Source organism: Salminus brasiliensis, chromosome 14 (assembly GCF_030463535.1).
Source record: "Salminus brasiliensis chromosome 14, fSalBra1.hap2, whole genome shotgun sequence".
Lineage (NCBI taxonomy): Eukaryota > Metazoa > Chordata > Actinopteri > Characiformes > Bryconidae > Salminus > Salminus brasiliensis.
The window spans coordinates 3,049,583-3,072,979 of NC_132891.1; the positions used below are offsets into that span (position 1 = coordinate 3,049,583).

At 45.8% G+C, this 23,397-nt stretch overlaps 1 protein-coding gene across 1 annotated transcript; it reads right to left on the minus strand.

Moving 5' to 3' along the window:
- Window positions 1-252: 252 nt before the first annotated feature.
- Window positions 253-23,397, minus strand: zhx3b (zinc fingers and homeoboxes 3b). The gene is made up of 3 exons (XM_072697384.1): window positions 23,132-23,397; window positions 1,520-5,175; window positions 253-1,087 (listed from the first exon to the last, which is right to left on the minus strand). Exons 2-3 carry the CDS (start codon window positions 4,995-4,997, stop codon window positions 1,077-1,079), a joined length of 3,489 nt encoding a protein of 1,162 aa, XP_072553485.1. The 5' UTR covers window positions 4,998-5,175; window positions 23,132-23,397; the 3' UTR covers window positions 253-1,076.

Consider the following 23,397-nt stretch of genomic DNA (forward strand, 5'->3'; position numbering starts at 1 on the left):
CGCCTCCGCCCACATGCTTCTACACCTTCAGATCTCAGCTTGTCCAGAAATGCGTGTACAGCTGTCCATGAGGGGGCGCTAAATAAAAAATAATAATAATAATAAAACAGGATTTGTATTTACAGCAGTGAAGTTAAACTAAAATACACGCCCCACCTGTAGGGGGAGCCCAGGAGCAAAAAATAAATAAATAATAATAAAAAAAATATATATATATATAACACAAAGCAGGTTTGAACAGCACAACCGATGTGTTTTGTTAAATTTTCCATTTATTCTGCAAATATCTGTAAAAATTATACAACAACCCTAGCAGTACTCATACTGGTGAAACTGGTCAACGCTTTAACAATCATGATTTTTATTTTTTTCGTATTTTTTTCCTAGAGGAAAAATGTACACGAAGACAATGTGCTCCAGTATTGATGCTTCAGCTATGGAATACAGATAAACGTCTCCTCCACGCGCCGTCAGTCATGAACGTCCCGACACAAACAAAACAAAAACAAATCAACAAACGAAAGCTCGGAGAGAGCTGTGCAGTATGAATCCTGTACCTTACGTCTACCATACAGCTCCAGCAACAAGTCCATCCTAACCACCTTCACACACACACTTCCTGTCCAGCAGATCAAGTCCATCCGTCCGTCCAGTCTGAAGGCCTCTCGTCAAAAACTCCGCCTCAGCTCGTTTTCCCCTCCTTGCTCTTTTTCGGAGCTGAAATGTAGCCCAGAAATCCCCGGGCGTATAAAAGAAACTGGGTAAGAGAACCACCCTGTGGATCGTGGTGTGGTGTGGAGTGGCTGGTTGACCTCAGGGTGAAGAGTAAAAAAAAAAAATAAAAAAAAAACGGCATCACTTCGGGACCTGGACCGGTGGACCGGTGGACCGGTGGACCTGGCCTCCTCCAGTGACTCTGTTACAATCACATCTGCCATTTACACAACGCTCGCAGTAAAAGGCCACCGGTGCTGCACATCCCACGGGGCAAATCTGTCCCACACACACACACACACACACACACACACACACACACACACTCTCTCTCTCTCTCGTCCGTGGTCCCTCTTCCCTCTTTAGTCAGAACCTGGAAAGAACACACGCACGTCAGATTAGACCGAAGGTGGTGGATTATCGACAGCAGTACAGTATCAGTGGTTTATAGTGGGTGAATGTGCTGTGTGTGTGATTGGGGTTTGTATAGCGTGTGATAGCATTAGCATATTAGCATTGGCATAGAAACACTGGCATAGAAGCATATTAGCATTAGCATATTAGCATTGGCATAGAAGCATATTAGCATTAGCATATTAGCATTGGCATAGAAGCATATTAGCATTGGCATATTAGCATTGGCAGAACCCTAATGTAGTGCATTAATGAATAAGGCAGTTTTGGACACGGCTCAGATATAAACAGGGTCCAGGAGGAATACATTTGTGTTGTCATGGAAACCAACGTAAAGAAACCGGAACCGTTTATTACGCCGACAGAAATCTACCTAACGAGGCCGTCTCACCTTCCTTCTCCCCAGCAGCTGCTTCTCCAGTCGTCGCCTTGGTGGTCTGATCTTTGGAGGGGACGTTGGTCACCGACTGCTCCATTTGCTCCTCCTTCACTTCTTCATCACGCTGTGCCGACGGTAAGGCCGCTTTGCCTTTGGCTGCGGAGGGCGAAGCCTTCACCTCCACGGCCTCTGCATCTTCGGACTTCGGACCCTCCTCAGAGGCCTTCGTTTGCCTCGTGAACCACCTCCTGACCAGCTCCTCGCTTAGACCACTTGACTTGACTAGCTCCTCCAGCTGATTCTCCACCAGCTTGCCACAGGCAGTGAAGTGTTCCTGAAGCGCGCTGAGGTCCCCTTTCTGGAAGTCCTCCTCATCTACCATGGATTGATAGCTCTCAAGCCACTTGAGCTGACCGTTCTTCAGGACGTAGCGACAGTCCCCAAACCAGCGCACCACTTCTGGGCGGGGCAGGCCGGTTTTGGCTATCAGTTCGTTGTACAGGGGGCTACTGGGCCAGTGGGTGCGAGCGAAGGCTTGCTTTAGCAGATGAAGCTGTTCAGGCGTCTTCTTTCCTCGGTATGCGGTGTGGGGGGGTTGAGATGGAGGCGGGGTGGATGTCTGAGGAGCGGAGGGAGGCACTTTATTGGTCTCCGGCTGTGGACTTCCCTCCAGTTCACCTTTTCCGTTGGATTCGGTGACCTTCAGCATTTTGAGATTGATCTTTATCGGGTTGACCTTTGGCTCGGTCCCAGGCGAGTCGTCCCTTCCCTGCTGCTGGGTTTCCGACAGCGGTTCTTCAGCGTCGTCTTTACCCTCCGCCGCTTCCTCCTTCCCCTTCTCCCCCTCTTCTCCTGCCTTCTTCTCCTCTTCCTCCTCCTCCTCCTCGTTGTCGTCTTCCTCCCTCTCCGCCCGTTCCAACTCCTCCTTCTTCTTCTCCGCTGCCACTCTCCTCCGCCTATCTGCAAACCAGCCATGGATTTCCCGCCGAGTCATTTTCGTCTCCCCTCGTAACCGGTCCACTTCGTCCCCGGACGGATCGGGGTCCTGGGCGAAGCTGGCCTCGAGAGCCCGGACCTGGTGGGGCTCCCTCTCTTTGTACCGTATCGCCGTGAAGTCCGGAGAAGGAGGTCGAGGAGTACGTCTCGTTGGGGTGGGCGGTGTTGTCTGCTGCTGCTGCTGCCGCGAGGGGCTCAGCGGCATCTTTTGAGGGGTTTTGGGCCTCTCCGTTGATGCGCCGCTGTCCGAAACGTCTCCGGCGGCAGTGGAGGAAGGGGCGGAAGAGCTGGCTGCGCTGTTTGCTGGGGTTTGACCGCCAGTGCTCGACCTTGAGCCTTTGAGATTGCGGAAGTGGTAACGGCGGTCGCTGAACCACTTCCGTACCTCGCGGACCGTCAGGCCGGTCAGGCTGGTGAGCCGGTCTACCTCCTCCTGATTGGGGAACTGGCTGATGAGGAAGCTCTCCTTTAAGGCTAACAGCTGTTCCTGGGACTTTTTGGCTTTATAAAAGCTGGGGTCTAGGAAGCTTGTGGTGGCGAGAGTGCGTGAGTTAGCGGAAGCTGGTGAAGGGGAGTCCGATTTACTGGGGACGACGTCGGTGGTAGCTGTGGGAGCTGGGCTGGTGCTGACCGGAACACTGGGGCTACCACCACCGCTGCCACTCTTGTTTTCGCTACTGTTCTTAGTGTTTCCTTTAGGATCAGCGCTGCCTTTACTATCCACACTACTTTTGGCAGCGCTGCCCTTCCCATTAGTGCTGTTTTTGTTATCATTGACCGTTTTGGCATTACCGTTGCTGGGTGTGCTGCTTCTGCCATTAGTGCTAGGTATACTGGCCTTACTATTGTTACTATTGCTGTTATTCAATTTGCCACTGCTGCTGCTACTAATGCTAATAACACTAGTATGGCTGCTCAGGCTGCTGTTTGTGCTGGCACTAGTAAGAATACTGCTTGCGATGCTGCTGCTGTTGCTGCTGCTGCTGCTGCTGCTGCTGCTACTCCCGCCGCCTCCACTGCTGCTATTGCTGATGGTGTAATTTCCACTATTGCTGCTTCCAACTGAGCCCACCACCATGCTGAGTCCCTTGTCAGCTACGAGGGCAGCAGCAGGCTTTGCCTGCATTGTGGGCTTAGCTGCAGCCTGTGGCTTGGGTGTGACAGCCAGGGCAACAGGGGCACTGCTGACCTGAATCCCGTTAGCCATCATGGGCTGAGTTACGATGACTCCTCCTTGGCCGACCAGACTGCCCTGCAAAATGTGAGGGATACCAGTTGCCCCTAAGGAGGCTGGGAGGACCGTGATGGTTTGCTGAGGGGTGCTATGGTGAGCCTGACTCTGGCGGTGCTGTTGCTGCTGCTGCTGCTGACCGGCAGGGGGCGCCGTCTGTATGATGGTGTTGAACATCTTCCGACGGGCATCCTCAATCTCCTCCGGTGACCAGCTAATTCCTTGCTTAAGCCTCTGGGCTGTGAACCAGATTTTGATCTGCTCCTCAGGGTACTTGGTAACTACGGTCAGGTAGCACAGCTCAGCCTTGGTTGGGTAGGGGAACTTGCTGAAGGAGGTCTTCAGGAAGCTGCTGCTGTCCATGGATGCATTGTAGGTGGGAATGCTGCTCAGAGGAATCATGACTTTTGGTAAATTCTTGGAGCTTGCCGCGGTGGACGAAGACGAGGAGGACGAAGACGAAGACAACGAGGACTGCTGGTTGAGACTCCTGTTCTGGACCACCGAGACAACTTGGGTCATGGCCGTTTTGAGCATCGGTAAGGCTCCAGAGCCATTGACGATCTGTATCGCAGAGGGCAAGGTGACTTTGCTCGCCGCCCCATTGTGTACGATGGTAGGGACGTGGGTGACCGTGACCGCTGGCGAATCTTTCGGCTCCACCTGCTTGGCGGTTGGAGTTACGGGCTCATCCGCAACGGGATGAGAAACTACAATCCTCTTGGGCTCAGATTTTCCCTTCAGCATTTTCATGATGGGCGTCTTGGTGATGGAAATCTCAGACTCCTTTGAAGCAGCACTTTCCCCAGCGCCCACCACGAGGCTCTGCTCCACGGTGACCTTTCGGTCCTTCTTTTTCAGCTGAAGAGTGGTGGTCATTGTGCTGGGGTGGACGCGGGCGTTGTGCAAAGCGAGCCCTTCGAATTTCACAGCGCTGACTCCGCAGTCCACACAGAGGAAGGTGGGGTCAGAACGAAACTCTGGGTGCCCGCTGTAGACATGGTCCAGGAAAAGATTCAAGTCCTGGGTCTCAAAATTACAGGGCCTGCAGGTGTAAGTGCCGCCATCTTTATGGGCATCGCTTGAATCCTGCCCAGAGGATTCGTCCAGACCATGGAAGCCTTTTCCGCTCGCTTCCTCCTTGTGGAAGAAGCTGCTTTCCTTGGACGAGGGAGAATGCCGGCCCTTCTCGAGCTCGTCCTGTAGATGCATGGTCTTCACAGGGATCATGCAGGGAATCGTGGATTTCCTCTTGCTAGCCATGGCTCTTATTGAAGGTGTCTCCACTGAAATGCCTTAAACCAACTAAGACTCCACCCCTATAAGCTGTCCATGGATAGGGAGTTGGCGTGGAACATGACCGTCAGCCGTCAGTCCACAAAGACCCTCCCTCTTCGTTAATGGGTGGGTGGGGCTGTATTTAAGGCATCACATAATCAGCCTGTAAACGACAGAGAAAAGAAAGAGTTCATTAACAACAACAACAACAACAACAACAACAACAACAACAACAAGAGGACATCAGAATCCTAAACATCATCAGCTAAAAACAAGGGATGTCCAGATTTGTGGACTGGGCTTGGGACCAGGCATCATTTCAATCAATCAATCAATCAATCAATCAATCAATCAATAAGCCTTTATTTAAACTCTCAGCACACAGAGAGTGACCCTCATTTGCAAATGTAGCAAAGCTAAAACATTAAATATGAAAAAAAAAGCCAAAGTCTGGTTAAATTATAGGGCAAATTAATAAAATAATCCAAAAAGAAAATTTATATATATTTTATTAAAATTAATAAAAATAAATCCAAGCAAGCAAAGTGAAAAACAAAAGAAATAATAGTTAAATCTGAAATAAAATAAAGAATATTTTAAATAATAAAACAATTTAAATCAAATAAATATAGCCAAAAATGATAAACAGGTCAAAAAGGGATTTAAAATAAAAAAGAAATAAAAATATAAGGGTAACAATAGTTAACAGTAACTAGAAATAGAAAACAAAATGAAAAGTAAAAGAAATATAAACTAAAAGGTTGAAAATGTTAATTTTATATTTATATAATATATTGTTATTATAAATAATTATTATTATTACTATTATTATGATTTTTTATTATATTATACGGCACGATCACAGAGGGTCCATAAACCCCGTTTTAACAGTGAAAAAAAAACACTATATGGACAAAAGTATTGGGACACCTGCTCTTCCATCGTTTCTTCCCAAATTTAAAAAGAGTTTATCCTGCAAGGATTTTGGAGCATTGCTTCAAGAGCGTTAGTGAGGTCAAGATGTCGGATGATGATCACCACCCCACCTCATCATCATCATCCCCAACTCCTCATCCCAAATCCTCCCAAAAGTACTGGATGGAGCTCCACCACCATCCATCATCCCAGAGAACACTCAGAGTTCTTCCACTGCTCCACAGCTCAATGCTGGGGGGCTTTTTACACCCCTCTAGCCCACGCCTGGCATTATTAGGCAGCATGGTTTGCACATGTGTAAGCATTCCGAATAAGGGGTGTCCACAAACATTTGGACAGTATATAAAATGAGGTGCTTTCACTGCAGCGGATCCGATCAGAGGCCACAAAACTGGCCTGGGACATCTCCACCAGCAGACACCTCCCGAGGGATTTGCTCAGGAGATCAAAACGGAGCAGAAAAAGGACTGAAGAGAGGCGACAGACCCCGGACCCGGAGCTGTGCCATCGCGGACCGAGCCGACAGCAACTTAAACCTCGACCTCGCCGGTCAACAGAAGGTCCTCGCTGCTCCAAGAGGAGCGGCTACTTTTACGCCAGTCTGCCAGATTTTCAAAGAAGCGTTTACAGCCCATCGTTCTGTTTTTAGAGAGCGTGCCCCCCCCCCTCCTCCCCCACCCCCTCTTCCATTGTTATCACTACAAAACGAGACCCTAAAAGAGGCCGGCGCTCGCCAGTAACTGGACCAATAAATCAGAAGAGCTACTTCAAACAGACGCAGGCTAAACTGACGGATAATTAATGACTGGGAACAGATGAAAGGACGCCTCTAAACAAACCGACCCCTTCATTTCCATGCCCAGTACCCCTCGGCCAACGAGCGGCCTTAACTCGCCTGGAGAGCCCCGAGCGCCAATCCACGAAATCCTGACTGTTATCTGAACAGCCACAGCCTCTCCCAGTCGAACCCGGACCTGCCAACCAATCAGGCCTCACCTGAGCTTGGGTTTGTTGAAGGCTGCTGTAGGGACCCTTCGATATCGCCTCGATAACTCTGGGCTGAATTTGCCCCCACTTTCCATGAGAACACCCCCCTCCCCCAATCAGAAATTAGACAGATATACACTACATGTCCAAAAGTTTGTGGACACCCCTTCTTATGAATGCATTTAGCTATTTTAAAGTTGTCCAGTCCCTGTAGAGAAAGCAGTACTGCCAATAGATTAGGACACCTCTGGAGCAGATCAACATCAACATCAACCTATTGGCATTATGCTGCCTAATGCCAGGCGTGGGCTAGTAGAGGGGTATAAAGCCCCCCAGCATTGAGGAGCTGTGGAGCAGTGGAGGAACTGTGTTCCCTGGAATGATGAAATGATGGTGGTGGAGCTCCACCCAGTACTTTGAGGAGTTGGGGATGATAAAGGTGGGTGGTGATCATCATCATCATCATCATCCTCCAACATCCTGACCTCACTAAAAGTGTTGTGGCTGGATGCAATCAAATCCTCACAGCAATGCTCCTCCTCCTCCAGAAGTCTTCCTCCCTGGACAGTAGAGACAGTTACTCCGACAGAAGCAGGAGAAACACTTCCAGCGAAGTTTAGCGAAAGCTGAACGGCGCCTAACGTGCACAGCGGTCTACTCGTACTACTATCTTTGTGAGGACCTAACGCGTGTGAAACCTATTCGAGCAGCTTTGATCGTGAGGGTGGTTTAGGATATTTACAGAGAGAGAAAAGGCTGAAGAGAGCTGGGAGAGATAGGATCTCTCGCCCAACGGCAGTGATGGAGAAGCATCCAATCAGACGGACAGAATGTCCTGATCAGCAGATTACAGGACCGCCAGGCTGTCAGGGAGGCCCATGGTGCTCAGACAACGTAACCAGAGATGTCTGTTGTGATAACACTTACTCAGCGTTAGGCCACGCCCACTCGCTTCCAAATGTGATTAGACATGTGACACTCCGGTACTAGTACTGGTACTGCCCAAATCTGGAGCTCCTACATCACCTGCACCTGCTTCTACATTTACTGATATTGGAGAAGTGTGCAACATGCAAATGAGCCCTCACTGCAAATAACCAATCACTGAATGCGTTAGCACGTGCTATGAGCGTCCTGACCCCTACAGGTGGGTAGTGTAATTCACTTTTACTCCACTGCTGTAAATCACGCTTTGAGCGCCCCCTCATGGACAACTCTGGAGATCCTTGGACCACCTGCCTGGTTTGAGCAGCAGTATGAGAATCACATGTTTGGCTCCTGAGCTCCCCCTACAGGAGGGAAGTGAAATCCACGTTTACTCTACTGCAGTAAATACATAACACAGCTGTACACGTGCATTTCTGGACAAGCTGAGAGAAGCTCCAGAAGGTAGAGCAGCATGTGGGCTGAGGAGGTATAGTAGCACTACAGGATTTTACACTAATATGACTCTATGGGTTCTGCAGCGTTACACAGCAGCAGTTCTGGAGAGAGGTTCTCCTCCTGCAGCTCCACCACCAAAGCTCCATAGTGCAGTGGAGTGGAGGGGGAATGACGGAGGCGCCCTTCTCCCGGTCTCCTTCTTCTCGTTTCCTGGCGGAGCGCAGACAGTCCTCTTTGATCTCTTTTGGTGGTGTAACAATCTCAGCACCCAGCACTCGCCAGAAACGGACGAGGGAAGCCAGGATCTGTCGCTACGGAAGGACCACAACCCAAAGTCCGAGCCTCCCTCCCTACCCACCCCCACCTCCCTCCTCCCTCCACCCTCCAGTACCCAGGAGATGGAAATGCCCTTTAGCTCCTTTCTCCGGGCCGGCGGTTCTCCGCTGCCACCGCGTTCTGCATGACAGGGCACGGCCCTGCCAAGACTGCAGGGTCACATGACCAACACAAAAGGGGCTGCGGAGAGTGGGCAGAGCCTGTTGTCCATCACGTGGGTCAGGCCCTGAGGGAGGACGAGCGAGGGAGTGAGCAGGAGTGGGGGTTGGGCAACTGGGCCCGGGCTGGGGTGAGCGAGTGTGTGTGAGGGTAGGTGTGTGTGTGTGTGTGTGTGTGTGTGTGTGTGTGTGTGTGTGTGTGGTAAGTATTACAGAGCGACTCCGTTCTTCGACTCGTTCTCTCTCTCTTACTAATACTAATCAATCAACTCATTTTCACAGAAGCATGTGCTTGTATTACTATCTTTCCGAGGACTTGAAGGTCCTCACAATGACAGGACGACATGAAAAACGAGCTCAGGGGAGAAGTCTTCTGCTCCTCACTTCCTTTTTTTAAAGGAAACCCGAAATGAAGAGCTTTTCGATACTGATGGTCCTCACCAATATAGTAAAACAAAGTGTGTGTGTGTGTGTGTGTGTATTAAGGCTTAAGGTTAATGTCAAGTTTAAGACTAGCAGTTAAAGTTAAAGTTAGGGTTAAGTTTAGGGTTAGGCTTAATATTAAGTGTAGCACTGCTCAATACCATAATCTAAACATCACAGATGGTCCCCACTAATACAGTAAACAAACGTGTGTGTGTGAGACTGCTAACTGTTGTAGATCCGAGTAAGTGAACCGTATTTTGGGCAACTGCGTTTGTGCTGAGGTGAGCGACTGTGTGTGTGAGGTTTGGGGTGGGGGTGGGGGGGGTGGTATTGGTGATGGGGGGTGGGGGTGGGGGGGTCGTAAGGCAGAGGAAGGCGTTTGAACTCCTTTAAACCCTCTTTCTTTCGGGGGACTTGTCGATTGGGCTGAGGGTGTGTTTATGTATTTGGGCCACATTCAAATGTTTTCCTATCATCATGAGGACACAAGGTCCTGGCAAAGGGCTCAATACTAGCACCAGCATTATTACCTGTTTTACCCGATACTGATATTAAAACATACTCTCTGTTTTCTCACACACACACACACACACACACACACACACACACACACACACACACACACACACACACACGCTTCTAATGGGGCAACTAAACCATTTGGGGTGGATGTTGGGGGAGGTTTTTTGGGGGGGGGGGGGTTACAGAGTATAGTAACAAGCGTCGTGTTTCAAACTCATCAATCACCATCGTTTCATTTGATCACTCTTAATCAAATAGTTCACTTACACAAGTGTGTGTTCTTGTACTACTATCTCTGTGAGGACCCAAATGAACTGACATTTGGTCCTTACTAAGATAGTAGTACTACCAAGAAGCAGAATAACCTCCCCAATATGTCCATGTATTTTGTATTTCTCTCTTTCAGGGTCCCCAAATCCCTCTTATGGGTGTTCTGGGGGTGTGGGTGTTCTTGTATTTCTGACCCTTTCTGATGACCCGATGTCCTCATGATAGGAAAACAAGAACATTTCCTAGAGACAAAGTCCTCCTAAACAGTTAAAAACTAATAACAGTGTGTGTGTGTGTGTGTGTGTGTGTGTGTGTGTGTGTGTTAGGTGGCTGGGCTTTGTGCTTAGCTGAGCAAGTGTGTAGAAATGCGTAGATGTCGTATTTGCGTCTTTTAGGGGACCCAATGTCATTACATTTTCTAGACGCAAGGTCCTCACAAACAGCTAAAAACAAAAACACAGATACATCACCTCCTACACGCTCACACCAGCCCCGGACCTGTGTGTGTGTGTGTGTGTGTGTGTACGCAATGCCTTATTTTTTTTTTACACTTTTTTACGTTTTGCAAGGCCGGGCCAGGGTAAACGAGTGTGTGTGTGTGATGTGTGTGTGTGTGCATGTTGGGGTGTGTGTCATGGGGGAAGAGGAAGCTGTGAGGTGCTTCTGCGAGGAATTTTCTGCCCTGATACACCCCCCCACCCTCCTCCGCCACCACACCCACCCTTTTCGCCCTTCCACCCCCATCAACGCTCGCTCTCTCTCTCTCTCTCTCTCTCTCTCTCTCTCTCTCTCTCTCTCTCTCTCTCTCTCACTCTCTCTCTCTCTCTCTCCTTCCCACCCTCCTCTCCCCCTGCTCTCCTCCTCCTCCTCCTCCTCTTCCCTGGCGCGCTCCGAAGCCCCTGGAATGTTCCGCCATGGACTATTCAGCCAGCAGACCAACCTGAGAGCCATGCTGCAGTGTGTGCATGTTTAACAGGGTCTCCAACCAAATCTCTAACACACACACACACACACACACCCCCACACACCCCTCATGGAAAGTTGGGACACGTACCAGCTCACGTAACCCGTAGGGCCTTGCCTGCGTATCTCATTTTAAAATTCCTGCGGAGTTACCGTCGCTCCGCCAACACACTGCTGTCCTTGGTGAAACCCACAATCGTCCCTGGCAAAAAAAAAAGGCTGTGTGCAATCAACACCCGGTTCAGACTCACAGATCAAGTGCTATGACTCAAGACTTACAGAAATGACCCGCTGAAGCCGACTGTAACGGGGTAACGGAAAAAACACAGGCGTTACCAGAGCATCTCTTACGACTAATCAAATTATTCATTCATACAAGTGTGTGTTCTCGTTTTACTCTCTCTGTGGGGACCAAATGGCCTAACAATGACCGGACAACAGCAAAAATTAGCTCTGACTTTTCTCCCCCTCACTCAGTTAAAAAATTATATTCTACGGGAGAAACTGAAGAGCAGAAAGATTAAGTGTACTTAAGAGTAAGTGAACTGTTTTGAACGAGACACACACACACACACACACACACACACACACACACACACACACACACACACACACACACAGAGCCGTCTTTGGTGAAAACCACATCCATCCATGGCCCAATAAGAGGCTGTCTGCAATCAACCCCAGTCAGATTGGAGTCAGAGATCAAGTGTTATGACTCAACACTTACTGAAACCGCCACGCTGAAGCTGACTGTAACGGGACAAAGGAAAAATCACAGTCTCTCATCACTAATTTAAATAATAATTATTATTTATTATGAATTTATTTGTGTTTTTGTATTACTATCTCTGTGAGGACCTAATTTCATCACAGTAACTGGACTACATGCGGTTAGGGCTAGCAGGGTTACGTTTGAGGTTAGTACGGTTATGGTTGGGGTTGCGGTTAGAGATTAGGTGTAGCATTGCTCATGGGCGATTCTCACAAATACAGTTAAACAAACTTGCCTGTGTGTGTGTGTGTGTGTGTGTGTGTGTGAGTGAGAGAGAGAGAGGTTAAGATTAGAGTCAGGTTTAGGGTTAGTAGTGTTAAGGTTAGGGTTAGGTTTAAGGTTAAGACTAGGTATAGCATCGCTCACTACAATAATACAAACCTCAATGACACTCCTCACTAATATAATATATAGTAATAATATATAGTAGTAATAATAATAATAATAATAATAATCAATATAGTAATAATAATAATCTGTGTGTTGAAGTTTTGGTAGGTGTCAAGTTTAGAGTTATTAGGGTTAAGGTTGAGCTCAGGATTAGGTTTAAGTGTAGTATCATAATCAATGGCAATCATTACTAATATAGTAAAACTAACACGAGTGTGTGTGTTAAGGTTCAGGTTACAGTCAAGCTTAGGGTAAGTGCTAAGGTTAGGGTTAAGTTTAAGGTTAGTATAAAGTTATATTTGGGGTCAGGATTAGGTTTAAGTGTAGCATTATTTGCCAACAATAATATAACGACCAATGGCGGTCCTCACTAATACAATAAAACAAGCATGTGTGTTAGGGTTAAGGTTAGTGTCAGGTTTAGGTTAAGTTAAGTTAGTAGTGCTAAGGTTAGAGTTAGGTTATGATTACGGTTAGGGTCAGGATTAGGTGTAGCATTGCTAATTACATTAATATAAAAAAATTAATAAAAATGGCAGTCCTGACTAATCTAGTAAAACCAACATAAGTGTGTGTGTGTGTGTTTGTTTGTGTGTTTGTGGGATTGCTAACTGTTAAGGTAAAGTAATGATCATTTCGAGCCTCATATACATGCTGCTGTCCTCAGTGACACCCACCCACATACGTCCCTGTCCAAAAAAAGGCTGTCTGCAATCAACTCCTGGAGTTGGTGCTTACAGAAACCGACTGTAACGGGAACAGCGGGAACGCTACAGCGCTCTCAGCTGAGGCTCTTATTAAAGGTATAAGCGTGTAGACGACTCCCTGCACCCACATGATGTGGATTTGACTCCATGGCCTCTGAGGCTCAAACACCAGGGCCCACGTCCCGCTTAGCACAGCGGCGGTTCTGCACAGCGTGTTTTGTTCCTTTGGAGAACGCATAAATAAGCCACGTCACATGTCCCGCACGTCTGCCCCTCGCCATGCTCCACCGAGTCACCCAACTACCCTCCGCCCCAACCACCCCGGCCCTCCCCCAGACAACTGCCTATTTTAGAAGCTCGGCTCAGCCAGAGCCTCAAAAACACCCCTAGCGCAAACATCCGATCCGCTCACTGCGAAACCAGTGTCCAGTCTCCAGAGTTCTCCTCTCTCATGGAGTCTAGTATTATTTAGAGTTCTCCTCAGATCAACACCTGGTTTGGTGGTAAATCAGGGCTTAATGATGGTAAATCAGGTGAGCTGCTGCTGCTGCTGCTGCTGCTGCTGATGGAGTTGAACACATCCTCCACGCTGTGCTGGCTGGACTGGGGGGCGTCCAGGAGAACCCTGGAGGAACCGAGCTCTGTTCTTCAGACTAGCTCACCGACAAGATCTCACTACTTTCTTTCTTCAGAATGAGAAGCTCTTGTTCCTAATACATCATTTGCAATTGTCGATTAATCGCTCAATTAACACAGATTAATCGAAGAATCAAATCTGGATCGTTCCAATAGATTATTCGAATCGATTAGTTGATTGCAGAGCTGTGGCGAAGGCAAAGTAAGACAAGCCAGCATGTTACAACAGGTCAATTACTCCAGTTATTGTCACCAGATTAGTCAACAGAGGTGCTGTAATGGGCAGAGTGAGATAGATACAGATACAGTCTGTAATTAGTCGATTAATCGAACAACAGGCAATAGATATTCAATAGTGGACGGCAGCGCTGTGACAAAGGCAAAGTAAAACCAAACAGCCAGATTTGATTCTTCGATTAATCGGGTATAAATTGAGCAATTCATTGACAATGTCAATAATTGTATTTGGGGACATTGATCAACATTTAATTAATTGATTAATCGAACAACAGAGACAACAAATTACTCTGTTGATAAGTCGACAGTCATACTGGAAAAAAGGCAAAATAAGGGCAAACAGCATGTTACATTGATTTGATTGATCTGGTAATTGTTGTTAGTTTGTTTAATTATAGTAGTAGTAATAACAATAATTATAAAGATAACAGCGATGCAATCATAAACAGTCAATAAAATAGCCGATTAATCGAACAACGCAGTCAACAGATTATTCGATTATCAAATATTAATCATTAGTCGACGGCAGCGTTGTTAAAAATAGCAAAGTAACAGTACAACGGTTTGAATAATCAGGTAATAATCAATAAACCATTTGCAGCACTCGATTAATCTGGTAATAATCGATTAAACAGTTCGATTAATCTGGTAATAATCAATATGAATTAACTGACAGTAGTAATAACCATTACTTGCATTTCTAGTTACAAGTGGGCAGTGTGTGTGTGTGTGTGTGTGTGTGTATATGCAATTCACAGTGTGTTTAATAACCCCGACCTCCAGCATTTCAATTAATCGGGTAATAATCAATAGATTAATTGACAATAGTAAAAATTTAAGTTGTCATTTTTAGTTTCAAGTGGCCAGTTTGTGTGTTTGTGTGTGTATGCTGTGTGTTTAGTAACCCCCATGACCCCGAAGAGCTCGATTAATTGGGTAATAACCAATAAACCATTTGCAGCACTCGATTAATCTGGTAATAATCGATTAAACAGTTCGATTAATCTGGTAATAATCAATATGAATTAACTGACAGTAGTAATAACCATTACTTGCATTTCTAGTTACAAGTGGGCAGTGTGTGTGTGTGTGTGTGTGTGTGTGTGTATATGCAATTCACAGTGTGTTTAATAACCCCGACCTCCAGCATTTCAATTAATCGGGTAATAATCAATAGATTAATTGACAATAGTAAAAATTTAAGTTGTCATTTTTAGTTTCAAGTGGCCAGTTTGTGTGTTTGTGTGTGTATGCTGTGTGTTTAGTAACCCCCATGACCCCGAAGAGCTCGATTAATTGGGTAATAATCAATAAACCATTTGCAGCACTCGATTAATCTGGTAATAATCAATTAAACAGTTTGATGAATCCGGTAATAATAAATAGGAATTAACTGACAGTAGTAATAACCATTACTTGCATTTCTAGTTACGAGTGGTCAGTGTGTGTGTGTGTGTGTGTGTGTTTAGTAACCCCTATGTCCCCCAGGACCTCGATTAATCGGGTAATAATCAATAGATTATTGGCAGTAGTAAAAAAAAAAAAAAAAAAAGTTTGTTGCCATTTTTAGCTACAAGTGGCCGGTGTGTGTGTGTGTGTGTGTGTGTGTGTGTGTGTGTGTGTCCACTCTGCAGAGTGTGTCATATTACTTCCCCCCCCCCCCCCCCCCCACACCCCGAACCCACAACCACCCCCCACCACCCCAACACGTCTGCCTGACGGCTGTTCCCCTCCCCCACCTCCGCTTTCCTTCAACAAGTTCGGCCCAGTCTGCCGGGAGACAGGTCGGCTACGCCACTGGTGTGTTACTATCCCCATGGCAACCGGCCACCCTCAACCCCCCAGACTCTCTCTCACCCTCTCACGCTCCCTTTCACACACACTCTACATCAGGTTCCTGGCTCTCACTGGCCTGTTTTTTCCGCACGAGGCTGCGAGTCCAGGCCGTGCTCCTATTTCAGCGTCTCACGGTGTCCATGTCTTTCTCCGAGGCGTGGTCGCCCAGATACGGCCGCGCCGTCGCTCCTCTCCGCCCCGCCGCTCCTCTCCGCCCCGCCGCAGCTCCCCCTCGCCTATCCCCTCTCCGTGTGAGCGCAGGCTGGACGGGGTTCGCTCGCTTGAGCAAGAGCGCGTTGCTTCACCTCGGCAGATCTGATCTGATGAGGACACAGCGTGCGGCCCTGGAGTGTACAGGTCAACCCACTGACCTGCAGGCCTGCCTGACCCACACCCCTCCACAACATTAGGAACAAGGGCGGCTGGACTTTGTGTCCCGTGAACGAATCAGAGCATCCTAAAGAGTGTAGAAAACATGGACGGCATGCTGGCTGGATGCTGTGGGATGATGTGTGGCTCCGCCCACCCCTATAGGTTTCAATGACCAGTGACAAGAGCGTTAGGTCAGGATGTTGGATGATGTTCACCACCCCACTGCCCCACAGCTCAATGCTGGGGGGGCTTTATACCCCCCTCTAGCCCACGCCTGGCATCATTAGGCAGCATGGTGCCAATAGGGTCATGATGTTGATCTGCTCCAGAGAGTCCTATTCTATTGGCAATACTTCTCTACAGAGCCTAGACAAGCTCGGTATGTGCATTTGCACATCTGTGTCAGCAGCTGAATGCATTCATTAGAAGAGGTGTCCATAATTATTTGGACATGCAGTGCAACTAGTTGTGTGAACTTATTCTGGACCATTTCTATTGTCCTAATACTTTTGTCCAAACAGTGTGCGTTCAAGTTGAGGCCCTCAGCTGGTCCTGTAGTGCTATCAAAGTAAAAACAGGAAGGATTATAGGGACGGCGATGATGATGATGATGGTGGTTACTTGGACGGTGTGTCTGGTCACTCTGGCCGTTATCAGGTTAAACAGGAGCGGCCTACTTCTGCCCATGCCAAGAGGCTTCGGCCCGCTCTGACGGCTTAATTTGCTTTTCAATGCGAGTGCAGGCAGGCTGGCGGGCAGGCAGGCTGGCTGGTGTAAAAGCCCTTTGGAAGGAGCGTCGCGCCGGCCAGTGCAAAGGTCCAGATCAGCGTCGGACCAGGACTCGACTTTTTGAAGGCACAGTTAAGGCAGGGAGAAGCTGCTGTCCGCAGATCCTAAGGTGCTAACATGCAGTGGGGGGGTGGGGGGGGTGGTAGAGACCGAGAGGGTGAGAGAGGCAGAGAGAGGGAGGGAAGAGGGGGAAGAAGAAGAAAAAAAAACATGGCGGCACACCACGCGATCTGCTGTCCAACCTAAAATGGCTGACATCATCGCCTCCTGCCCAGCGAGAGCCGGTGCAGTGCCAGCAAGAGCTGACCAAACCGCTAGCTCTGAGCACAGCGGCCCGCTGCCCCTCGGCCCAGAGAACACTGTAGAGACCGAGACTGTAGATAGACAGAGAAAACACACGTCTGACGGCCGCCGGGACCAGCCGCCGGGACCAGCCGCCGGGACCAGCCGCCTCCAGTTTAGCTCTGGGCTGACCATTGCTAGGGTCCAAACTGCAGCTTTACAGGAGAAGGAAAAAACCTCCTTAACTTTCAATGGAAGTCAATGGAAATTGATTCTATCCAGAGCCATTTCAGACCATTTCTATTGGTCCGTTCATCATCAAATTTTGGTAGAATATAAAGAACAACTGCCAGATTCCCATTATGGAGAAAAGTGAAAAATGGAAAATGGAGATTCAAGGTTTTCATATGGACTGTATGAACTGGACAGTGAATTAAATGGACAATATCATCAAAAAGCGTAAAAATTTCCACCCTTTTAAAAAATAAAATAAAATTTACCTAAAATGAAAAATTTAACATTTCAGAATTACACTTAACTGCAAAAACAGCCCGTTTTCATTTCTCAAGTCACTGTTAGCAAATTCTTCATGAAACTCCTATTTACTGTACATGCATCCACCTATTCAGCCTGCAGCAGTTTAGCCCCGCCCACTCTCACTCACCCTAGCGTTATAAGGAGTGCGTCAGCCTGGACACTCCTGGGGTCATATCCTGTCTACTGCGGACAGACATCGTGATGACGACGTTGGCCAGACGCTTTAAAAACGCTCAGTGTTTTTTAATATAATGGTCAGTGCTGTTCTCAAAACATGTCCAGCAACTCAAACCGCTTATATAGTAAAGACCCTTTCCCTACAGGAATCCAGTCCTACAGGAGATCAACAAAACAAGCATGAAGCCCCTCGGTGAGCAGCCAGAGGCCAAAACGTCCTCAGAGCTGGAGGAAGAAACCTCGGGAGGAACCAAGACTCACAAGGGGGTCCCGACCCGTCCTCCTCTGATCAGAACTATTAATAAATTACTGATCAAGTCACTGTATATAAGACTGTTCTACTGCTCAGGTGTGCTGATATAACCATAATATAATATAATAACTGATATAATCATAATAGGGGGGAAATAGATGAAGTTAATGGGGGTGATAATATTATTATTATTATTTCCCACTGCGGGACTAATAAAGGACTATCTTAATAATAATGATAATAATAATAATTAGTTTTTTGTATAATAAAAAAAATGCAAATAATTTTTAGGCTTAAACATAAATAAAATTAGAAAATTAAATATCATTTGATGCTTGAGTAGAATTTAGTTTTTTTATGTTTTCTGTAGATTATAATAGGCCAGATAATAAGTAAACAAAGTGATTCAGTGTGGCTTCTGAGAGAACCTGTGTGAGAACCTTACTGAATTGTTACCAGTGGTTTTGAATAGCGAGTTTACAGCTCCTAAAAGCTCCCACACAGAACGTTATTAAACCAAACATTTATAAATTAAATTCTTAAATAAGATTTTGACCCACAATGCATTCTGCTTGTTCAGATTCTCCACAATTGTATTTTCTCATCATCATTTCATATAAACCCTAAAAGACAGGCGTAGGTTGACTGGAGGGTTCGGATAGTAAATAAAATGGCTATATTTGTGTTGCATTCACGGCGGCCGACGTCCGGCTCCATTCACCATCACTGTAAAGCACCGCAAGTTGGCGAGTTTCTCCACAACGGAACAATTCCACGCCAAACCCCGACTCTGACAGCCTGCTGACATCTCAACCAACGTACCGCAGGTGTTTTGGAAAGTTGACAGAATTCCCCTTTAACTACTGTTCAGCACCTCGGACTTTAAAAAAGTGCCGAATAAGCGACGCTCATCATAAACACAGCAGGGACTGTTGTCTTTTCAGACATAGGAACGTCCACTCTACCCCTCCTGACACTATAGGCTAATTTCTCAGGCCTTCAGCGTCACGCCCGCAACCTTCACTGCTCCACAGACAGGACGTCCCATTATGGCAGTCAAGGCCAAGAGTCTGAGCATGTATGGAATGGGGTTATTGACATTACTCCCCGTGGGACCACCACACAGAGCTCACACATGCCATCACAGGGCCCAACCTCCTGTCTTTCTACCCTAGCTGTATCTCTTAAGGCTTTCCAGGCTGGAGAAGTGGGTCCAAACGGGAATTCTGGACGCTCAAATCTGACCAAACCTCAGAATTCACAGTCACGGCCATACAAACACCTGGAATTGTATTTTTGTCGTTTTTTACTTTTTGACATAATGTGAATCTCGTAGTTGTTCTTTATATCATATCCAAATTTCATGATCAATGGGCCAATAGAAATGCTCCAAAATGACCTGGAATATATTTTTTTTACATCGACTTTCACTGAAAGCTAAGAAGGTTTTTTCCCTCTCCTGTACAATTGACGTTTCTGATATACAAGATCTCTGAAGTGGTCTATAACTGGTCTCTGCAAGGCTAATGGAGGAGACACAGTAAGCAGGTCTAAGCTTAATAATGATACAAAAACCCATCAGCTGCTAATTAACTAAAAACAGTAGTGGCAGAAGCAGCACCTGCACTACAGCCCTGCAAATAAACTAGGGATGCACCGATCCGGCCTTTTTAGTTCCGATACTGATACCGATACACAATCTTTGCATATCGGTCGATACCCGATACCGATCCAATACCACTGTTGCATTAATAAACCATATACCTAATCATGTGGAAAATATAACAAATTAATACAGATATAAATTATAATTAAATTGTTATTTATGTGTCACTAAAATAAACCAGTATGCAGGACACAGTATTCAAATTCAAAATAATAATAAAGGAGTCAAACTTCTTAAAATATATTGAAATAAATCAAATGTATCAGCTGAAACTGAAAATAAGCAGCTTCACTTTGTCAAAAGTTATTTTAAATATTTAGTGTAATTTAAAATTAAATCTAGCAGCTGAACCTGAGAATAAATAAAGTAACTTGGTCAAACAAACAAGCAGCAACATTAAGTGCAGTCTCACACCAAACAATTCGGCCCAATTATCTGATACCCGATCCAGCTAATTTATTTAATATTAGGACCGATATCTGATCCTAATATCGGATCGGTGCACCTCTAAAACATCTCAACAGGGCTGAATCTGAACACTCTGCACATGGAGCCTGTAGGACCCTGGTGCGATTCGTTTGGGCTGTGAATACAGTAACCGCACCTTGATCCGACCTCGATCCGACCCGACTATCAGGTGTACTCCTCAGGTTCGAGCCAATCGGCTCCCGGCTTAACCTGCTAGACTGCCCAGATAACTAACGCTACTACAGCTATGACCAGACCCCGTCCAGACGCCGTCTCCGCCGCTGCTCAGAAAGCTGCACTAGGACCTTATTCCTGTGTTTATTTTCCTGCTCCGCCCCAGACAGGTCTGACCAATCAGCGGGGAGAGCGATGTCACATGGTTTGTTGTGAGGCATTTTGGTGTGCTGGGTTTTTTTCCTTGCGAAAAACAAACTAAACCAGAGGGGGAACTCTCCGAATTTACAAACTCCTTAACAGAGCTGGACCAGAGCCGGACCAGAGCCGGACCAAAGCCGGACCAGAGCCGGACCAACGATAGGTGTGAGAAAAACCCAAACATACAGTAAAAGTGCACAATAGTGATACAGGTTAGATGTGCGATGCATTCAGAGTACACTGATAACAGTCTGAGACCCTTGAGGAACTTTTGGAAGTTCTTCAGTTCGGAACTGTGGAGGAACCTTTTCATTTAAACAAACAAACAAACAAACAAACAAACAAACAAACTTTTCTTGAAGGTTCCTTAAAGCACCTTAAGAGGTTCCTCCACAGAATAAATAAATAAATAAATAAATAAATATAATTAATAACAATAAAAATAAATAATAATAATAATAATAATAATATATATAATAAAAAATATTTAAATATATATATATAATAATAAAAATGCATATATATTATATCTTTTTGGATTGGATGATATGGTAAAATACTACTTCACAATATTTATGATACACAATATTTATCTCGATACATAAAACCTAAATACATCAGTATTAAAAACTACTATTCAGATACTCAAAACCCGCTGTATCAATAATATGCTTAGAAAAGCTTAGTTATCACAAAAATAAAATTGATCGTGAGATGATAAATTATCGTCATATTGCCCATATATATATATATATATATATATATATATAAAATATTAAAATATTAGTATTAGTTTGTGTGTAGAGATGAAATATCAGAACACAGTGATTTATACTCTATAACCTCTGCTGCCCTTATTAATGAACCCAGTCTAATCACACTGTTAGTAATGAAACCTGCAGCTGATCAGTGTTTATTAACACTAACAGTTTCCTCCATATGATTAGAGAAGCTTATCGTTATCACCATAGCAACATTTATCACAATACGATAAAATATCGTCATATTGCCCAGCTCTGATAGGAACCCACTAATAGCCACTACGTTCTATTCTTTACTGAGAGAAGCTGGAGGAGTTCTGGACTGATAAATATTACACTGAACAAACATTAAACTTAATATTTTATATTAAATTAAAGTTTCTCAGAGCAGGTTTACCAGATTAAGACAGATTAAGGCTAAACCTAGACTACATCAACAGATAGATAAAAAAAAAATGACTGGGTTAATTCAAATGAGTTTATTGATCTGTAGGTCTGATTATAAATAAATTCTGAATAAAAATAATTAAATAATTATTATTATTACAAACATTTTATGTTAAATTACAATTTTCAGTGACTAATTTAGTCCAGGACTAGGCCTAATGAAAGTCCCGGAGAGAACTCCATGCTGTTCAGACACTGATGTATGTTTATTATGTATTTATTAATTAATTAATATATTATTTTTTTAGTATAATTTAGTACTGAACACTGGAATAATTTCTAAAATCAGAATTCTCAAACACTGCCCAGAATTCCCTTTTTGGGGTGATTTTAAATAAGAAGTCATAGAAAAACTATATATAATAGAATAGAAAAATAGAAATAAATAGAAATAGAAAAACTGACCACGTGTGACGTTGACCAAACCAGACGTCTGAACCTCTAAAAGCTCATTAATCATTATTAATGCCGGAGACACTGTTTTACCAGAGCTCTGAAGAGATTTCGGGTCTAAACATAAAAAATAAAAAATTTAAAAATTAAAAAAAACACACTGATGGTGGAGGGATCCATGCAGGCCGTTATGTGGCAAATAATCCCAAAAAATAGTCCCATATTCCTGTCGTCCAGATTTGCCACTATTTTCATCATCAGTGTGACGCAGAAAACTCAGAAGACACGTGCGAGTTCACTGGTGGGTTCGGATAGGAAATGAAATGGCTAGAATTTGTGTGGTAGTCATGGCAACTGACACCTGGTTCCATTCACCTCCACTGTAGAGAGATCTGAGCTGGTGAGTTTCTCTGCAATTAAGCATTTCACACCAAATCCGGAGCGAGGGGCTGCTTACCTCTCAACTACTGAACTATAGAGGAAATCTGAAAGTGTGGTGATGTTCCCCTTTAAAGGGTCTCGTCTTATGGTGAGGTATATTTGGGAAAGACAGACAGAGACACACACACACACATACACACACACACACACACACACACACACTGGACTACTAATTGTGAGTATTAGTAACACAATGAGCCCAAAGCTTGATGGTCAAACACACACACACACACACACACATCCATACACACACACACACATACACACACATCCATACACACACACACACACACACACACATCAAGAAACACTAAAAGCAGCCTGGATCTGATCCCTGAATTGTGGCCATCTGGAGTGTGTCGGGGGGCACACACACACACAGCAATAGAGCCCCCCCAAAAACTGGACTCGCCCCCCCCACACCACTACTGTCGCCATTTTACCCAATACACTTCAGTCACGCAAAGCCTGCGCGCGCAACTTTTTCCCCTACACACACACACACACACACACACACACGTATACACAAATGCACAGTTGCCCCCGCGGGCACGCGCCATCCCTAAAGAAGCAGGTATTAATTAAAGTGGACCTACCGAGCGCTCGCGCGGCCAAACCAGCAACACCGAGTGATAGAGAGAGGGGCAGATGAATGGAGGGGTGAGTGAGAGAGTGAGAGAGTGAGCGTGGCGGGGTGTCTCTCTCTCTCTCTCTGTCCTGCTCCAGGTCGAGTCTCTCCTCCTCCTCCTCCTTCTTCCTCTCCTCTCGTGTTTATTCCGCCTCGCGCTGCTGCTGCTGCTGCTGCGCTGAAACAGGCGAAGAGAAACTAAACGCACCCCTCGGGTCACGTGGCTCGCTGCGT